Below are 19,093 nucleotides of genomic sequence, written 5' to 3'. Positions count from 1 at the left end.
CATTTAGTTTAAAATTACTGACACCAGAGTATTATTTGAAATATTGAAGAGCTGATGATCCAGACATGTTTTATCACCATGAAATCTTGTTTCTACAAAAAGATGCATGCATTCTATATACTTACTGGAGATGCTGATACTTGGGTTATTCTTAACTGGTTTTCCAAATCTTGTACTTTGTTTTTAAGTTCCATATTTTCTGTTTCTAAGTCTTGAATCTAAAAAGCAAATGATTATTGAATAACCTTCAGAAATGCATTCCTGGAAAATATTGGTTGTTATATTGACTACATTAATGAACAGGATTTCATATTATTTAAATTTTTAATGTGTTTTTTTGACACGGGAAAAAATTTCTTTGATAAAGCTTGGGATTTATCATAGAATTCTAGGTCACTGGAAAGGCATATTATTACATTTAAAACATGTTTTTATGTGTGTGCAACTTTCGTGTTCCTGATACCTCATCTCTGTGTTTTCTTGTAGCACTGTGCAATCTGTACCCATAATCTTGGAGTATAACCGCAAGACAGTGAAACTTGCTTATGACGATTTTGAAGAGAGTGGAGAAAGGGTGTAATTTAATTATAAAGGAATCTGAGCTGCATGGGAAACCACTTACCCAGCATCTGCTGCTTCTGCTGCTCTGATCCCCATGAGAAGCATCAGGAAGTGAAGCAAAGTCACATGAGAACACTAAGTTCTTGTGGGAATTCAATATAAAATGGTTAAAAACTGTGCAGGGGATCAGGAATGAAAAATTATAGGAACACAGTGAAAGCAGTTCCAATCAGTGTGGGGAAAATTTAATGGCAGGCCTTTTAAATTTGTTTGATGATATGCAAGTTTCCCTGTACTTACATCACATAAATGTGAAACAAGCTTAGTTTACTCACTCTTTTCTGTAACCCTGCAATCTGCTTTCTTGTTTCAACATCTTTTCCTCCAGATTCTAGAAATTTCCTGTATGCCAGGTCAAACGCTTGGCCAATTGTTAACGTTATCTCTTCAGCCTTTGTAAAAACCAAACAAAGAAGATTTGCATTTTAATAATAATATGTCAGACTATTCTTTGGATCAAGAAAAAACATTAACAGGAGGTACTGCCAAAGGGCAATGTCTAGGGTTAGAGATGGAGTAAATGAGTATAGTAGCCTATGCTAACATAATAGTTCAATGTCTACCTATGTCCAACATAAAAAATAAGAAATCTTTTGGCAATTAAATGAATAGCTGTTGAAGTTGGAAGCAAGAGTCCCATCCAGTGTCTCACCTCTTTTATCATAGTATTTTCCCCCTAGTTTGTTTTCCTCCTTCCTCAAATATTTGGTGCCTATTAAATGAAAGCATAGTGGCAACTGCAGCTTTTCTTTTGCTTTGCTATTTACTTCATTTTCATAGTGAGGAGGGTTTGTTAAACCTGGCAGGTAACTTGAATGAGGTTGGCTGGCTGGTGTCTGTGGAAAACCTGAGGTGTGCCCTCTCTTAAACGGAGCAAACTGCTACTCAGTTCCAGTTAAGTGCTGGCTTATGGAAATGGGCAATTCCAACCCAGACTTGTCAGATTTTTAAATAGGTGAGAAGAGGCCAGAAATCCCAAATTTTTATATGGAAAGCTCCTAATTTTAATTGATAGGAAACAATATTTTTGTAAAAAACAGTGTTAACTGAACAAAATATATCTGCTATAGGAATTTGGCCTCCTAAACAATTAACAATCCCTGATCTATCAATGAGAAACTGTCACAAACGTCCTAAGTCCACCCAGCTCATTCCTTCTCCACTCTTATATCATAATGTAAACACTCAATAAAGATTTATTTACTTTATTGACATTATAAAGAAGTTTGGTAAAGGCATTAATTGATTTAATGCATCATAAGTACTTCATATTTAATTATAAGACCTCTAGATGACATAACAATTGGTAACAATATTAAATCTTGAAAATGCCATGCTGGAGTTCCCAAAGTAAGTTAAGTACCCGGCTGCAAAAGCTTGGGTCGCTGTGGAGGTATAGGTTCGATCCCTGGCCCAGTGCAGTAGGTTAAAGTGGCTAGAATTCAATCCCTGGCCTGGGAACTTCCATATGCAGTGGGTGTGGCCATTAAAAAAAAAGAAGAAAAGAAAGAAAATGCCATGCTTTCACTAATCTATTGCAAATCCTAAAAATTTAATGATTTCCCATGTGCAGTCTAAATTGAAAATACGCTTTACCAATAAAGCTTAGATTTCTTAAGACATCAAGTCTTTTTTTTTTTTAGTTCAGAAATTGTTTAAAAAGGCTTTTAGCCAAAAAAAAAAATTGTGTTTAATTCCATTAACTAAATGCAAAATATATGCTTAAAATTATATATGAGAACTATCTGTCTTACATAAATGCAGGAAAAGAAAATAGCTACATTAAGGAATATTAAAATATACTAACTTGGAGTTCCCGTCGTGGCTCAGTGGTTAACAAATCCGACTAGGAACCATGAGGTTGCTGGTTCGATCCCTGGCCTTGCTCCCTGGCCTTGCTCAGTGGGTTAAGTATCCGGCATTGCTGTGAGCTGTGGTATAGGTTGCAGACACGGCTCAGATCCCATGTTGCTGTGGCTCTGGCATAGGCTGGGGCTACAGCTCTGGTTAGACCCCTAGCCTGGGAACCTCCATATGCCATGGGAAGTGGCCCTAGAAAAGGCAAAAAAATAAATAAATAAAATAAAATAAAATATACTAACTAAATGAAAATGAGTTCATTGTGTCCTCTTAATAGGACAATGTGTTTTCCTCAAATACCCAAGCTGTACAGAGAATCATTTAAATGGTAACACCATAGATTCATCACTATAACATTTGACTTCATTAGTAATTATTTTTTACAATTATAACTTTTTAAAAGCCATATTCCCTTTTTACGGTAAGACAGCATTTAGCTCCCTAGTAAATATTCACCATATACTATCTCACTTTGTTCTCATAAAGACTCTATAAGGTGGGGATTATTATTACCCCCACAATACTTATGCAACTGCAATTCTTTGAGGTTGTATAACTTGATTAAAGTCTTAAAGAACCTGGATTCAAATCCATAATATCTGACTCTGTAAGCCTCACACTTCTTGGGGGGGGGGGGAATTTATATACAATGAAATGTACAGATCATAATTGTACAATCAGATGTGTTTTGATAAATGTGTGTACCTACATAACCACTGCATCATTAAAGAAATAGAATATTTCTATCACCCTTGAAAGTTCTCTTATGGCTACTTCTAGTCAAATCACATTTCTTATGGATAATCATCCCTCTAATTTCTATTGCCAAGGGTCAATTTTGCCTGTCCTTTAATCTATAAAATGGGCAATAAAGTATATATTCTTTTGCGTCTATCTTCTTTTGGAGTTTCTCAAATGTTACATGAATCATTTGTTTTATTGCTGATTACTTTCCATCCAGTGTATATACCGCAAATGATTTTTTCCATTTGTCTACTGAGGGACATTTGTGATGTTTTCAGTTCTTAGTTATAAATAAAACTGTTACAAATACAAATATTCTTATAAAAATTTTTGTGGACATATGTTTTCATATGTCTGGGTAAATACCTACCCTAAGACGGGTCTATGTTTAACATTATAAAATACTGCCAAACTGTTTTCCAAAGTATTTGTATCATTTTCCATTCCCTCCTATAGTAAGAGATCTCTACTTGCTCTGCATTCTCACCAACAACAAATATGAACATTTTTTAATTTGGTCATTTTACGGCATGAGTAAAACACAATGTGTTTTCAATTTGGATTCCCCTGTGGAAGACAGTCTCCTGCCCATTTTTTATCAGGTTTTTTTGTCCTTTTATTATTGATATTTAAGTTTGTTTCATTTTGTTGTTTTAAGTTTGTTTCATTTTGTTTCCTAGCATAAGGAACCAAACTAGGAGTCAAACTGGAGTTGTAGCTATCAGCCTACACCACAGCAATGCCAAATCTAAGCCATGTCTGCAAACTATACCACAATTCACAGCAACCCTGGATCCTTAACCCACCGAGCAAGGCCAGGGATTGAACCCACATCTTCATGGATACTAGTCGAGTTTGTTACAGTTGAACCACAATGGGAACTCTGATATTTAGTTCTTCATATATTCTGGATACAAATTCTTTTTCAGATGTATGTATGTGACTTGCCATTTCACTTTGTAATATAGATTGCAGAATAACAGAAAAAAATTGGCAGGGGGTTAAAAGTGCCATTGTACAAACTCTTTTCTCTGTTATGTTTAGTACTTTTGGGGTCATTTCCAAGAAGTCATTGCCTACTCAAAGTTCATAGAGGGAAAGTTTTATAGCAGACTATAAAAGCTTCTACTTTTATATCAGACTATAAAATTGAAGTTTTATAGTCTGATATAAAAGCTTCTACTTTATATCTATGATTCATCTCAAATTATTTTTATGTAGCATACGTAGGGGTTAATTTTTTTTTAGCTGTGCTCACAGCATGTGAAAGTTCCCAGGCCAGGGATCAAACCTGTGCCACAACAGTGACCTAAGCCACTGCAGTGACAATGCCAGATCCTTAACACACTGAACCACATGGGAACTCTGGTAGGGGTTAATTTTTAATTATTTTTTCATATATTTAGCTAGTTGTTCTAATACCATTTGTCAGAGACTTTCTCCATTGAATTGTCTTGTCACATTTGTCGAAAAATCAATTGACAATGTATTTGTGGGTATTTCAGGCCTCTACAGTAATGTTCACTTATTATTTATCTATCATTACATCAGTACCACCGATTCTGATAAGAGTTTCTTTAAAGTATTTTGTGAGGTCAGATAGAATGTGTTTTCCCGCTTTGGTCTTTCCTTTCAAGGTTTAATTTTGCTATTGTGTGGTTTTATATATTAAAAACTACTTTTCAACTTCTACTAAAAATCCCATTGTGATTTTGACAATTACCATATTGAAATACAGATCAATTTGGTGGAATTGATCATTTAACTAAACTAAAGCTTCCATTAATATAGTTTCTCTCTCCCATTTTTTTTAGGTTTTCTGTAGTTTCTGCAATGTTTTAGAGATTTCAGCATGTCTTCTTTTAAAAATACTAATTATTTTATATTTGTTGATGCTATAGTAAATAGATTTTTCTTTTTTCTAGTAGGCAGAAGCAATTTTTGCATGAGAGCCATGAATTCTGTGACTAAATTTGCTTCATAGTTATAGTGATTTATAGATTTCACAGGACTATTTTCACAGACTATTCCCCAGCTAAGATATCTACTACCATACTAAATAGAGATGGTAAGAATAAACAACCTTGCCCTGTTCCCAGTCTTAGGGAAAAGCATATAATAATTCACCACTAATTCTGATGTCAGTCACCTGCAGGGTTTTTTCTTGTTTTTGTTTTTTTTTTTTTGGTCTTTTTGCCTTTTCTAGGGCTGCTCCCCGTGCAGCATATGGAGGTTCCCAGGCTAGGGGGTCTAATCAGAGCTGTAGCCACTGGCCTATGCCAGAGCCACAGCAACGCGGGATCCGAGCCGCGTCTGAGACCTACACCACAGCTCACGGCAACGCCGGATCCTTAACCCACTGAGCAAGGGCAGGGACCGAACCCTCAACCTCATGGTTCCTAGTCGGATTCGTTAACCACTGTGCCACGACGGGAACTCCACCTGCAGGGTTTTTAAAGTCCTTATTGAAATAAAAAAACATTCCTTGTGTCCCTAGGATACTGTGAATTTTATCATCAATTGGATTGAATTTTGTCTAGTGCTTTTTCTGCATCTGTGAGATGATTTTTTATAGAACTTACCATTGAAACTATCTGGATCTGATATTTATTTGACAAAAGATTTTTTTTTTTTTTTTTTTTTGTCTTTTGTCCTTTTAGGGCAGGACCTGCGGCATGTAGAGATTCCCAGGCTAGGGGTCTAATCAGAGCCATAGCAACATGAGATCCGAGTCACATCTGCAACCTATACCACAGCTCACAGCAACGCCAGATCTTTAATCCACTGAGTGAGGCCAGGGATCAAATCCACAACCTCATGGTTCTTAGATTCATTTCCACTGCGCCACGACAGGAACTCCAAAAGATTTTTTTTTTTTTTTAAATTTTTTGCTTTCTAGGGCCTCACCTCAGCATACGGAAGTTCCCAGGATAGGGGTCAAATCAGAGCTACAGCTGCTGTTCTACGCCACAGCCACAGCAATGCAGGATCTGAGCTGTGGTCTGTGACCTACACCACAGCTCATGACAACACCAGATCCCCGACCCACTGAGTGAAGCCAGGGTTTGAACTAGCATCCTCATGGATACTAGTCAGATTCAGATTCATTTCCATTGAGCCACAATGGAAACTCCAAGAGATTTTTTAAAAAATATATTTTATTACATGTATATTCAGATTTGTTATTCAGTTTCAGTAACATGAGTTTTCAAATATTCATCAATTTCTCCTTGCCAAATTTAATTAATAATAACTATAAAGATGTAGGATCTGTACTTATTTATAATCCATGCTTTTATTTTTAATATTGGTAATTTGTGCTTTCTCTCATTTTTGTCTTTGAGTTGTTATTTATTTATTTATTTAATTCATTTATTTAATGGCCACAGCATATGGAATTTCCTAGACTAGGGGTCAAATTAGAGCTGCAGCTATAGGCCTAGGTCACGGCCATGGCAAAACCAAATCAGAGCCTCATCTGCAACCTACACTGCAGCTTGCAATGCTGAATCCTTAACCCACTGAATGAGGCCAGGGATCAAACCCACATCCTCATGGCCATTATATCTGAATCTTAATATGCTGAGCCACAACAGGAACTCCTGATCTTCGTTTTTAGAGAACTGTTAATTTTATCATCCTCATCAAAGAATCAACTCTTGGCTTTATTAATTCTCTTTATAATTTGCCTGTTTGCACTCATCACTCATTGTCCTTTTTCTTATTTTTGACCTTTTATTTTGTTTTTATATTATTCTTATTCTAACTCCTTAAGGTCAATAGTATGATGATTACTTTTAACCTTTTTTGTCTTTCCTCATAGAAACATTTAAAGCTATAAATACTTCTCCAAGCACTGCTTTAATGTCTTTCACAAATTTTGATACATTGTGTTTTGTTGCTACTGAGATAAAAATAATTTAATTCCTCTTATGACTTTTCTTTGAGCTGTTGTTACATAAAGTGTATTTAAACATAAAACACTTTCATAATTTGTGGTCAGAGAACATACTCTGTGATATTTTCAATTTTGGAATTTGAAGTCTTGCAATATGGTCCAGTATATATCTTTGAAAACATCCCATATGTACTCACAAGGAAAGTATGCTGTTGTTTAGGATAATGATGTTCTATACATACACATCAACTGTATCAAAATGGGGAATAATTTTTTTTCATTTTTTGTAACTTTACTGATTTATTTCTATTCTTTCAAGTGCTAAGAATGGCTTCAAACTATTGGTCATTGTCTATTTCTTCCTCTAACTTAGGTATTTTTCTTGCTGCTTAATTTCTTAAAAAGCAACGCTATTGAAATGGAATTCATTGGTCCTTTAATCATTGTGAGCTGTTTCTCTTAATGTCTGATAATATTCCTTGCCTTGGTCACGTTTTTGATATGAGTATAGCCACACCAACTTTCATACTTACTGTTCACATGGCATATTTTTTCTTTTTCTTTTCTTTTTTTGCTTTTTTAGGGCTTCACCTGCAATACATAGAAGTTCTCAGGCTAAGGGTGGAGTCACTGCTGCATCTGCAGGTCTATGCCATCGGCACAGCAACGCAGGATCCAAGCCACATCTGCGACCTATACCACAGCTCATGGCAACACCGGTTCCCTGGCCAACTGAGCAAGGCCAAGGATCAAACCCACACCCTAGATACTAGTCAGGCTCATTTACTTCCACTGAGCCACAATGGGAACTCCTGGAATATTTTTTTTTCAATATTCTGTTTTTCAACTATATTTGTCTTTATATTTAAAGTATGTATCTTCTAGAGAGCAAACAGTTGTACGTTTAAAAATTTTTTCCGGGAGTTCCCGTCGTGGCTCAGTGGTTAACAAATCTGACAAGGAACCATGAGGTTGAGGGTTCGATCCCTGGCCTTGCTCAGTGGGTTAAGGATCTGGCATTGCCATGAGCTGTGGTGTACGTTGCAGACATGGCTCGGATCCCGAGTTGCTGTGGCTCTGGGTAGGCTGGCGTCTACAGGTCCGATTCGACCCCTAGCCTAGAAACCTCCATATGCTGCAGGAGTGGCCCTAGAAAGGGCAAAAAGACAAAAAAAAAAAAAAAAAAATTCTGATAATCTCAGTCTTCGATTGGTGTATTCAGTCTTTTTACATTTACCTTGTAACTGTATTCTATTTCTTTATCTTCTATTTGGTCCATCTGTTTTCATGTTTCTTTTCATTTCCTGTCTTCTTTTAGTTTCATTAAAAAAAATTGTTTTCCATTTAACTTTCTCTATAGACTTTTAGCTATATACATTTGAATTATTTTTTAGTGGATTGCTCTAGTGATTAAAAGTTAAGAGTCTAAGGAGTTCCCATCGTTGCTCAGTGGAAACAGATCTGACTAGTACCCATGAGGACGCAGGTTCGATCCCTGGCCTCAATCAGTGGGTTAAGGATCTGGTGTTGCCGTGAGCTGTGTTGTAAGTTGCAGAGGCAGCTCAGATTCCGAGGTTGCTGTGGCTGTGGTATAGGCCAGCAGTTGTAGCTCTGATTCAGCCCCTAGCCTGGGGACCTCCATATGCCATGGGTGTGGTCCTAAAAAGACAAAAGACAAAAAAAAAGTTAAGAGTCTACTTAGAGTTAACATGGTATCATTTTACATAAATAATAACAACCCTTAAGTTAGCAGAGTCTACTTAGAGTTAATACAGTATCTTTTTACATAAATAATAACAACCTTGAAATAGTATACATTCTTTAAGTCCCACAGTATACCTCCTTTGTGCTATTATTGTCATTATTAACATCATTATACAACATTATGATACAACACTATAATTTTTTGCTTTAAAACAGTTCTGTTTTAAAGGGTGGAGGGACATAGGAGTTCCCATCGTAGCGCAGTGGTTAATGAATCCGACTAGGAACCATGAGGTTGCGGGTTCAATCCCTGGCCTTGTTCAGTGGGTTAAGGATCTGGCATTGCCGTGAGCTGTGGTGTAGGTTGCAGATGCGGCTCGGATCCCGAGTTGCTGTGGCTCTGGCATAGGCCAGCGGCTACAGCTCTGATTCAACCCCTAGGCTAGGAACCTCCATATGCCATGGGAGCAGCCCTAGGAAAGGCATAAGACGAAAGAAAAAAAAAAAAGAATAAGGAATACATAATAAATGTAGAGGTTTTAGCCTGTGCTTTTTTTTTTCCTTTATCTTTTTTGTACAAGTGAATTTCCTTTTTGTGTCATTTCTCTTTGGGTTAAAGAACTTCCTTTAGCATACCCTGAAGCACAGTTCTGCTAGTGAGAAATCACTCCAATTTAATTTATCTCAAAATATTTTAAGTTAAAATTTGAAAGACATCTTCAATGGGTATAAAATTCTGTTATGACATCATTTTACTTTATTCATGTTAAAGATATTGTTATATTCTCCTCTGGCCTCTACTGATTATTCTTTTGATATATGGAGGTCTTTAGTGAAATCCTGTTTCATTCCTGACATTGGTAACTTGTGTCTTTTTTTTTTTTTTTCTTTCCCAATCTTAACTAAAAATTTTTTACTTTTACAATCTTTCAAAGAACCAGCTCTTTGTTTTGATTTTCTTGGTTCTGTTTTCAATTTCATTAATTTCTGTTATCTTTCTTATTTCCTTCTTTCTGCTTATTTTGATTTAATTTGACAATCTGTTCTCTGAGTGCATGAGATAGGAACTTAGATTACTGATTTGAGACTTTCTGCTTTCAAATATATTAACTTCGTTGTTATAAATTTCTCTTTCGGAACCGTTTTAGCTATATTACACAAATGTTGATATGTTATATTTCATTTTTATACAGTTCATGCATTTAATTTTTTTATTTTTAGATTTCTGTTTGACAAACTGATGTTTACAAATATGATGTACTTTTTGATATATGGAAAAACAAAATTTCCAAGTTTTTGAAGACATTCCTATTATCTTTCTGTTACTGATTTTTAGATTGACTTTTGTTGTCAGAGAACATATGCTTTATAATTTCAACTCTTTTAAACTTTTGGGATTTGTTTTACAGCCCAGGATACAGCCTTTTTTGGTACGTGTTCCTTTGGCAATGGAAAACAATGTACATTCCGCTGTTGTTAAATGAAGTTCTCTTTAGTTGCTAATTAGATCCCATTAGTTGATGATGTTGTTGGGTAATTCTATATTCTTGATGATTTCCTGTCTAGTTGTTCTACTAATTTTAAGGAAAGTGGTGGTTAAATATCCAATTATAATTGGCTATTTGTCTATTTACATTTTATATCATTTCAGTTGTATCAATTTTTGGTTCATTTATAATTTGGTCATACAAATTTGGGATTGCTATGTCCTCTTGGTGGGAAGTACTACTGAAGGGATAAATATAATGAATAAATAGGACAAGGTCCCTGGAACAGGTCACATTTATGGTTGCAATATAGCATGACTGGATGAATGTCACAATGGCAATCTAAGGTCTTAAATTTTAATCCTGATTCTATTATTACCTTGCTTTGTAACTTTGGGAAAGGCACTCAAACCTCTCTGGACTTTGTTTCTTAAAATAAGAGGAAAGGGTTGTGCCAATTGGGCCATAATTTACTTTGCTGTTTTAATTTTCAATAACTATATAAAAAGAAAATTGGAGAGGATGGCATTTAAAAAATTTTACATACATATCAAATAAATTTTATAGGTGTGGACACTGGTATAATTAGAGCCAATAAAACTTTGAAGTGGAAATGACATAATGAAACTTTGAGGAAACATGTCCTCTTTAAGCTAATGAAAGTGATGTTCCCTTCTAGCTGGAGAGATTATCTTGGATCCTTGCTTTACAAAGTTCAGACTTCCACCTAGCTAAAGCAGAATCACTTGGTAAACTTGCTAAATGAGGATTTCCTGAGTTCTAGCCCCAGTTGATATGAACTTATTTTTTTGAAGTGGGAACCAATGAGCTGTATTTTAAAAGGTTCTCCTCATAATATGCACATTAATGGCTGTGAGCCACTGTTGTAGGTGTCAAGAAAATATTTTCGACCTTTAAGAAAAAAGAAAGCTAATATGCTATATCCAGAGACAAAAATGGATCAAATAATTGAAATTGTGGAAATCAGTTACAAACAATTATGATCAGGAAAAAATAAACTTTATACTTTGAAAACAATATAACTACATGGGAATTCTGGCACTTTTATATTTTAAATAATCACGTAACAAATTTGGATGGAGATCAAGAAAGATAAAACATGTGATAAAAAGCTATAAGAAGACCAATATTTATAATGGACTTGGTTTATGAGTATTTGACAGGAGCCCAAGGAAGTTTATTTCTATGTGTAAGACAAGAAAGAAAGACAACTGAATTTACTGTGTTATAAGTGGTAAAAGATTAAAATATCCTACAAGTAGAAGATATTTGGCCAATATCAACCTGAGTCTTTTTAATCACAGAGAAAAGATCTGCAAGCTGTCATAGTTAAGAAGCAACTGGAACATTAAATACAATGCATTCATTCAATAAGATAAATTTAAAAATCAACTTTTTTTTGTCTTTTTTAGGGCAGCACCTGTGGCATATGAAGGTTCCCAGGCTAGGGGTCAAATCGGAGGTGTAGCTGCTGGCCTACACCACAGCCTAGCAACCTCGGAATCTGAGCTGCCTCTGTGACCTACACCACAGCTCACAGCAATGCGGAATCCTTAACCCACTGAGTGAGGCCAGGGATCAAACCTGCAACCTCATGGTTTCTAGTTGGATTCATTTCTGCTGCACCATGATGGGATCTCCAAAAACTGACTTTTTAAACTTCATATAAAGTTCCGTCTTGTTCACAAAATATTGTCTTATATGGATAAACATATTTTTCTGAGGCAAGTTTCAAAATGTTCATTAAACTCTTAGAATGTATTATGATGTCAAGTAGCTTAGCACATTAGTTTAACATTTTAGAGAACTGTAGTTTAAATAATACAGATAATAACTTGCTCTACCTTTGTAAATTTGTCCACATAGTGTTTTCTTTAAGGAAAAAAATTCATTGAGAACCTATTATCCACCTGATGTAGGAGTTAACATGAACAAATCAAAAAGTATTTGTTCTCCAGAAGCTCCTGAATACTGAAACCACAGAAATAAATTACATAATGCTGATAATACTAGTCCCTGCTATTTTTGGCAGTATGAAGAATGAGCAAATAAAGTTTCTTCCTGTTGAAGGCAATCATGTTGTTGAGGTTAGATGTTCTTCTTCAAGTAAAGCCATCAATGGCTATAATGTGTGCTTCAAATTCACTTCCTTTGTTTTATAACAGGACCCTAGACTAAGTTATGATTAGCATTCTCTTATGCTTATAGTCAAGATATAGGGTTTTCCTTAGGATCCCAGATGATTAAAAAGCTGTTACAGAATTTAGCTTTGGACCTCCTTAATTGTTCTTACTTTAGAGTACATTCATAAGCTCACACACATGAACTCAAATAGGCACATACACAAGCACATACAATTCTATCACCTTTCATTATATTAAGTTTACTGAATAATGAAAATCAAGATCCAGATTTTCAAAGTATTAAAGTTTTTTGAGGAGCCATACAGATTTCATTTCCTGGAGTTTAAAATATTTATTTTCATCTGATCCATCACACTCCAGGGGAAAAAAAAAAACAAAACTCTGCTCATTATTATACTTTTGCATTCTATGCATATCACTAAACTGTACTTGAGTTTAAAACTCCGAATAAATTAAATGATTATAACATAAATAAATGTATAACATAAGCAGGCATGACGTTCTAAGAAAAAATATTTGCATGCAAGCTTGTGCCCATGAACATGAGAATTTAGTTAGGAATGAAATCCTAAAACATATTCTCATGACAGGATGAATCTATTAGTGTAGTTAAGTATTTGCAGACCTTATTCACTTCCAAATACTTTACTAATACCGGAAACAAGACAATTCCTGGCTTGTAAAACAGAACCAACCACCCTAAAACATCTGGCATACTTACACACTTTTCACTGTCAAATACATAGCACAAATGTTTATTTGACTCAGAATCTTTGCATATGAAAGTGAATATTCTCTTGTCAGTTTTATCATCTGCACAAAATGATATTCTGTGAAGCTGGCAATTGTGTTGAACTTCCTGTGAACACAGACGAAAATAAACATAGTTGAAGAGACTTTTTTTCATTTTCTGAAATACCAGCTGTGTTAATAATTTACAATTTATGAAACATTACCTATCATATTTTGGTTTTATAATTATATACACCTCAAACTTTAACAAATATGTAATGGAGATAAACCTCCTGACTCAGGATTAAACTAAGTCATTTCAATAGCAGTTAGAAAAACACAAGGGAAAAAAGGATCAGAGGTTCATGGGCTTCCTGAGCTACAAGGGAGCTACATAAACCATTACTTTAAACTGTGCAACTTTACTTAGGAGGATATTGAGGTCTAGAGAGATTAAAATACTTCCACAAGGTTACAGAATTAGAAGAATGCTTTTTAACCAAAATACTTTTCATTTTATTTTACTGCTGCAAATAAACATTCCTGTGTAAAACATAACTTCATCTGTACACAATTTTATATGAAACATAACTACACAGTACATATCTTCATGGTAACATATATATATATATACTACTGAAACTCTTCTGTCTAAGGAAGATCATGCTTGCAACTTCTGTAATATTTCCATTGGAGCAGTGAATGGAGGTCTACACATCCAGCATCCAAATGACTGAATCAACCTTGTTAATCAGTACAAAAATAAATATTGCATGTATATATATATATATATGTGTGTATATATACATAAAACTACAGCTAGCATGTCACTGAATCTTTCCAAGTTCAAGGTTTGATGTGTCAGCTTGTTGAGATTTGATCTACCAAACTGAATTGCATTACTGCTCATCAGATTGAAAACAAGTACATGAGATATACAAATAGATGTTAAAAGAATGCATCCACAGTACTGCATTCTTTCCCCACATACAAAGCAAATGGTAGTCAGCAAACGGTGGTTTGCAAGCGTCAAAATTAAAATGAGGAAGTATACTGTATAATTGTAATGGTTTTTGTCATTACTAGATAGCCTGTTTCATCCATTTCAACAGCAAGGAGAAACAATGCTCAATTAACTAAAACTTCTGATGAAGGCACAGAAAGAAAGATATTGGAGTCAACTGAGATTGCTTTTTGCTTCCATTTTCATCCATCCTTCCATTCATTTGGGATTCCCATGATCCACCTGCCTCTCTGTCTGTTTTTACATACGTACATACATACATACATACATACACACACACTCCACACCAGATACTAAACCAGTGTTAGTTATCCTGCAGTATCCTTAAGTCTTTACATTTTGTGCTTTTGTAAAGATATGCCATTATTAAACTGTCAATTCTAAACACTAAAGAAGTTCTCTTTATATACTGCATTTAATCATATTTGTATTTTCCTAATACTTAAACTCTGTATTAATTACTGAAAAAATGAAGCATTCTAAATGCTCAATAACGGAAGAATGGTTTAGTAGATTATAATTTATAGATTATGGTATTGGTGAAATTCTTATGGTCTAGGATATATTATTGGTAGTTTCTAATCAAAACAAACAAGAACACGTGTAGAAGATACATAACATGTATTATCAGGCCTACATATTTCAAGGTGTGTTTAGCAAGTCCTAAAATTCATGTAAGAAATTATCTATTCATAAATTACACACATACACTCCAAAACTGACCCATATGGTTTAGAAAAAACTTTAAACACAAACACTGTCTACAAATGACCTGTTCTAATTGGACATGCACTTGATTTTAAAAAGGATATGCAGGACTAGGATTGTTTTTCTTTTTCATTCGTTGCTACACTTTTGGCTGAATTGTCTCTCTGTAGTTTATGGCTTCCTCAGCCTACTGTTCTTTAGTAACTACCATTTACCTAATGAATTCATCTCAGCAGACACACCGTTCAGTAGATAATTCCTCATTTGCAACTGCCTTGTTTCCTGGCAAACTATATATATATAAAACTATATATTTAGTTTCCTTTCACCATGACTTCTTTTGTCTGCTTTCAGCCATCTTGGCAATAGTAATCGTGGGATAACCATAACCAAAGTGAAGTCTCCAACTCTTTAATTATTATTTAATATCGAGTATAGAGAATGGGAGGAAGTTAGAACAGCTATGGGAGGTCTTAAATTCATGGTTTGAAAGGTTTGAAGGAATGTAATTATTCTTTAAGTTGGAATTGAACAGTAACTGTGGGTGCATCCATGCCATTGTCCAGCTGTCCTCAAACATATTAAAAAGGCAAAATCTCCATGGCTATTCTGTAGGCTAAGATATGGGGTAGGACTTATTTTTGCAAATGTCTCAGGCATTTTGATGCAAGTATTCCACGGATTATAATTTGAAAGGGAAGGCTACTGCATGTAGCCAGCAGTCTGTGCACTATACTAGAACTCCTCAAACTTTAGCGTGCATGGTAGGTACTGTGTTTCTTCTTGAATTACAGATTTAGTAAGTCTGGAACAGGGCCTGCGTTTTTACGGTTCTAACAAGCTTCCAGGTGATGCAGATACTGCTAGTCCACTGTGAAGAGCAAGACATTGTCAGGGGTTGTTAAGCACATAGATTGAAGGTATCAGTGGCAAACCTGGACTAGTGAAAACTGCAGACCTGTGAAACAATTTTATTTATTTATTTATTGATTGATTCATTCATTCACAGGGCTGAGTCACATGGAAGTTCCTGGACCAGGGATCACACCCATGCCACAGCAGTGACATAAGCTGATCTTTAACCCACCGTGCTGCAAGGGTACTCCAAGATCTGTAAAAATATTTTCATAACCTTTTTATAGTCCAGGGTTTCCTTGGGCTTTCATGTTGAATTAATTTGTCAGTAAGCATACTACATTATTAAAAGAAAGTATTGATAATATATATTTGAAAAATAATTGGAGTTGAACGTTAGTCAATTTTTCCAAACTGACTTTCAGTGGTTTACCAACATTACTAAACAGTAATTCTGAGGTTCTGTGAATAAAGTACTATATTTATTTTTTAGGGCTGCCATAACAAAATACCACAGGCTGGGTGACTTCAACAACAGAAATGTATTTCCTCACAGTTCTGGAGGCTAAAAGTCGAAGGTCAAGGTGTTGGAAGGTTTGGTTTCTGCTGAAGTCTTGCCCTTTGGATTGCAGATGCCTATCTTCTTGCTGTGTCCTCACATTGCTTTTCCTCTGTGCTCACAAACCCCTGGTGTCTCTTTCTCTTATTGTAAGGACAGTAGCCTTACTGGATTAAGGCCCAATTAAGACATCATTTAACTTTAATTACCCTACAGGCTCTATCTCCAAATATAGTCACATTGCTGATTAGGCTTAAACATAGGAATTTTAGGTGAAAAAAATTCACATTCACAACATATTAGTACATATTAATAAATATGAATCTAGAATAGATTATATTTTCAACTTTTTTTCTCATTGGATCTGTAGGAGGAAAAGCTCTTAAATACAGGAACTTTAATTTTATACAGTGTTATAGGCTGAATTATGTTCCTCTCAAACATATATGGTAAAGCCTTAATTCCCCTTGCCTGAGAATGTGACTGTATTTGGAGATAAGGCTTGAAAGAGGTGATTAAGTTAAAATAAGATCTTCAGGGTGGTTTCTGATCCAACCTGACTTGTGTCCTTAAAAGAAGAGGAAATTGGACACACAAAGAGACCCTAAGGGTGTGTGCACACAGACAACCATGTTAAGAGGCAGCAGATGGGCTGCCATTTGCAAGCCAAAGAGAAAAGCCTTGGAAGAAACCTTGCCTGCTTCTGTCAACTTAATCTTGGATTTCCAGGAGTTCCCCTCGTGGCGCGGTGGTTAACGAATCTGACTAGGAACCATGAGGTTGCAGGTTCGATCAGTGGCCTTGCTCAGTGGGTTAAGGATCCAGCGTTGCCGTGAGCTGTGGTGTAGGTTGCAGGCATGGCTGGATCCCACGTTGCTGTGGCTCTGGCATAGGCCAGTGGCTATAGCTCTGATTAGACCCCCTAGCCTGGGAACCTCCATATGCTGCACAGGGAGCAGCCCTAGAAAAGGCAAAAAGACCAAAAAAAAAAAAAAAAAAAACTTGGATTTCCAGCCTCCAGGACTATGAAAAATAAACTTCTGTTGTTTGACCCAGCAGGTCTGTGGTATTTTATTATGGAGATAAACCAATAGATATTGACTATGTCTACAGGCAATAAGGGTCAGTCCAGGACTTTTTGATGAACAACATACAGATTTTGTCTTCTTTCACACTCAGTGAAGCACACTTACATGCATTTCCTTCACAGCACATGAATACAAAATTCTTAAATATCAGACCAAATAACATTAAATCTACTTAATATAAATTTTGATATCTCAAAGAGACTGAAGAACAAACCACTCAGAAAGCAATCCCAGACGTTTTTTGCCCTATAAATCCTATGGAGTTTTAAAGTCTAGTTAACTGAGAACTAAAGAGTTTTAATGGATAACAAATTTTAAGTATTCATTAAAATAAGAATGTAATTGCAATTAATTAAAGATTAGAGTGCTTCCAATGTTCAAAAATAAGCCTTACCTTTGTTTTGGGTTCTAAAATTTTTACTCCATAAATTGATATTTGCAACTCAACTTTAGGAATTTTCTGGCCTTCAGATTTCTTGATATGTCTTGCAAACTACAAATGAAAATTTATTCACAAAATAATAATTCCATTTCTAAGTAAAATGACCACAAATATATATTTGGAGTTTGTATTCAATGTTGAACTTTCATTAAGTTAATTATCACCCATTATAAAGTGTTTTTAGAAACCCCACACAGCACCTAAATATTTAGAAATCAGAGTAATCTTCCATTACTGTAATTAAAATCATATTAATTTCCAATAACTTTAAAAAACATTTTTAATGCATTTCTTCCATGATATTTAAAAAACTATATTCATACCAAACAGAAAATGAAAACTCTTTGTGGGAAAATAAGCAGAGATCAAGAAGCAGAGATTTCTTTTTCTCTGGATCTTTTGTTTGCCATAACTTCAGAGAACTTTAAGTCCACCAGTATTGGATATGTCATCTTTGCCATTTTTAAATACTTACCTTGTTTGGTGTACTCTCCTACCCAATCAAATCAATGAGTGAAAAGAGACAGACTACTACCTTCAAACTGAAGCTAGGAACTGAAGTAGTTTTCCCAGCTAAAAGACTCAGAACAAGACTCAGCCTAGAAGTAGAAATATAGTAGGTTTCTCAAAGACAAACTTTTTTCAGTGCTTTCATAGTAGTATTTATTGTTTCTTCTTATTGAGTTAGTAGGTATATATAAATGCATGTTAGATTCTGTTATAAAATCAAAAAGGAGAGTTTCCATTGTGGCTCAGTGGTAACAAATCTGACTAGTATCCTTGAGGTAGCGTTTCGATCTCTGGCCTCGCTCAGCGGGTTAAGAATTCGGCATTGCTGTGAGCTGTGGTGCAGGTTGCAAATGCAGCTTGGATCTGGCGTTACTGTGCCTGTGGCATAGCCTGGCAGCTGCAGCTCTGATTTGACCCCTAGCCTGGGAATTTCCATATGCTGCGAGTTCGGTCCTAAAAAGCAAAACAAACCAAAAAAAAAATCAAAAAGAAAATCAGAATACTCATGCACTTAGTGGATGGAGTTTCTTCCTCTCTCTCTCAGCACTGTCAGATTTAGTGGTAGAAAAATTACAGAAGCTCAGTTAAATATGAATATTAAACAATGACTATTTTCAAAAATCTTTATTTTAGAATACACATATACACTCCACACACACACACACACACACACTTATATATAACATATATATGCTA

At 35.2% G+C, this 19,093-nt stretch overlaps 1 protein-coding gene across 28 annotated transcripts in view; it reads right to left on the bottom strand.

Moving 5' to 3' along the window:
- GULP1 (GULP, engulfment adaptor PTB domain containing 1) overlaps positions 1–19,093 on the bottom strand; it is a 264,095-nt gene that overhangs the window by 28,771 nt on the left and 216,231 nt on the right. For 15 of the 28 annotated variants that reach the window (XM_021075366.1, XM_021075361.1, XM_021075379.1 and 12 more), the window contains 5 exons: positions 17,840–17,938; positions 13,201–13,338; positions 897–1,013; positions 623–703; positions 126–218 (listed from right to left, as the gene is read on the bottom strand). In XM_021075366.1, coding sequence (XP_020931025.1) covers positions 126–218; positions 623–703; positions 897–1,013; positions 13,201–13,338; positions 17,840–17,938 — 528 coding nt within the window. The remainder of the gene's footprint in view (positions 1–125; positions 219–622; positions 704–896; positions 1,014–13,200; positions 13,339–17,839; positions 17,939–19,093) is intronic. The other 13 variants (XM_021075382.1, XM_021075376.1, XM_021075384.1 and 10 more) reach the window with 2 other exon arrangements.

The sequence above is a fragment of the Sus scrofa genome, chromosome 15 (assembly GCF_000003025.6).
Source record: "Sus scrofa isolate TJ Tabasco breed Duroc chromosome 15, Sscrofa11.1, whole genome shotgun sequence".
NCBI classification, from domain to species: Eukaryota; Metazoa; Chordata; class Mammalia; order Artiodactyla; family Suidae; genus Sus; species Sus scrofa.
The sequence above is the reverse complement of the archived record's forward strand: the minus strand, read 5'-3'. Positions and strand labels throughout refer to the sequence as shown.